At 42.3% G+C, this 1301-nt stretch overlaps 1 protein-coding gene across 1 annotated transcript; it reads right to left on the bottom strand.

Annotated features, from left to right (window-relative positions):
- Positions 1-117: 117 nt before the first annotated feature.
- On the bottom strand, positions 118-955 carry SARC_12460 (hypothetical protein; the record flags this gene model as incomplete). Its single annotated transcript, XM_014293432.1, has 2 exons — positions 118-302; positions 833-955. Coding segments are annotated over 2 exons (255 nt in total), but the record flags the coding sequence as incomplete, so codon positions are not given.
- Between the last annotated feature and the right edge of the window lie 346 nt (positions 956-1301).

Raw genomic sequence — 1301 nt, 5'->3', positions numbered from 1 at the left:
ATTTATATATTTGAATGCATGTACCGACATTATTCTGGTACAATCAACAAGGCCGTTTGTTTCATTTGATTCAAATTATCGCAATGTGCACACACGCATCTCAGATATCAAAACAAGCCGTAAGCTTTGATCTAGGCCGTCTTTATTTTATCCTGGTATTACCAAACATACTAAAAGCCAGCCACATATACATCGCAGTGTGCTCTATATAAAGCTAAAGTATGCTCATCGAAGTCGAACACATCGTAGCCTTTGGCAGCATTGTCCGCCAAGATAACTGGGAGGGCAGTTTGTTTGTACATCTGTAGGAGGGCAGGATGGTCAAGTATTTACACCGTGTATTATATGATGCATGATACGTGTACAGATGAATAAACACTACTGGCATCACTTAAGGACACACGAGTACGTGGTAGGGAGAACTCCTTCAATATTTACTATACAAGCTTTCATAGGAGCATATAGTATTCGATTGACAAGTAATAAAAGCCAAATATCATATAATGATTGACGTATTGCTATACATAATAGTATTACACAATCACCTACGACTGCTCGGTATCGAAAATTTCAATCGTATGACCAGCCACAACAGATAGGTTATCAGATGAAGCTATGTTGGAAACAATTACTGACGATATTTCAGTACGATAACATATCCCAAGTCCGTGCGCTCGATGCACGCGCTTCCATGCATACGTACGCCCCCCCCCCCAGAAGTATTGATACATACACATATCCACCATGAGCACTCGTACATGCACAGCGAGACAGTATATACAAACTACTTTACAACCATCAGCACTTCTCTAAAGAGTTTTCTTGGTGGTACCTTCTCGTCTTCCGGATAGACAGTGTAAGCCATGTCGACTGTGTGGTGTGCGGTGACATCATCCTCGTCGCCAACTGATAACCCACCCACCACATCTTGGCTTGCGTAGTCGACGGAATTGGTCTATGGGCGAGGATAGATACACATGCAGGTGTGTGTACTAAATACATATATGTATATGTATCGTGACAGCGTGGATGAACGGCAAGAGCGGGGAAAGAACAGTATATTTACGTGGCAGGTATGATATACAGGTACAAATGCGGTCAGCTGTTTAAACATGTACGCGCAAATACACACACAGGGCAGACTCGGAAATTCAGTTGTACAAAAGCACGAGAAAACTCTCTCTCACACAGGGACACTCACATATATATATTTGCACACAGTGACACATGCATATACCAATGTGCTACTACCAAGGTCCACACCCACACACACATACACACACATACACACACATCACATC

Source organism: Sphaeroforma arctica (genome assembly GCF_001186125.1).
Source record: "Sphaeroforma arctica JP610 unplaced genomic scaffold supercont1.2319, whole genome shotgun sequence".
In the NCBI taxonomy this organism is placed as follows: domain Eukaryota; class Ichthyosporea; order Ichthyophonida; genus Sphaeroforma; species Sphaeroforma arctica.
The sequence above is the reverse complement of the archived record's forward strand: the minus strand, read 5'-3'. Positions and strand labels throughout refer to the sequence as shown.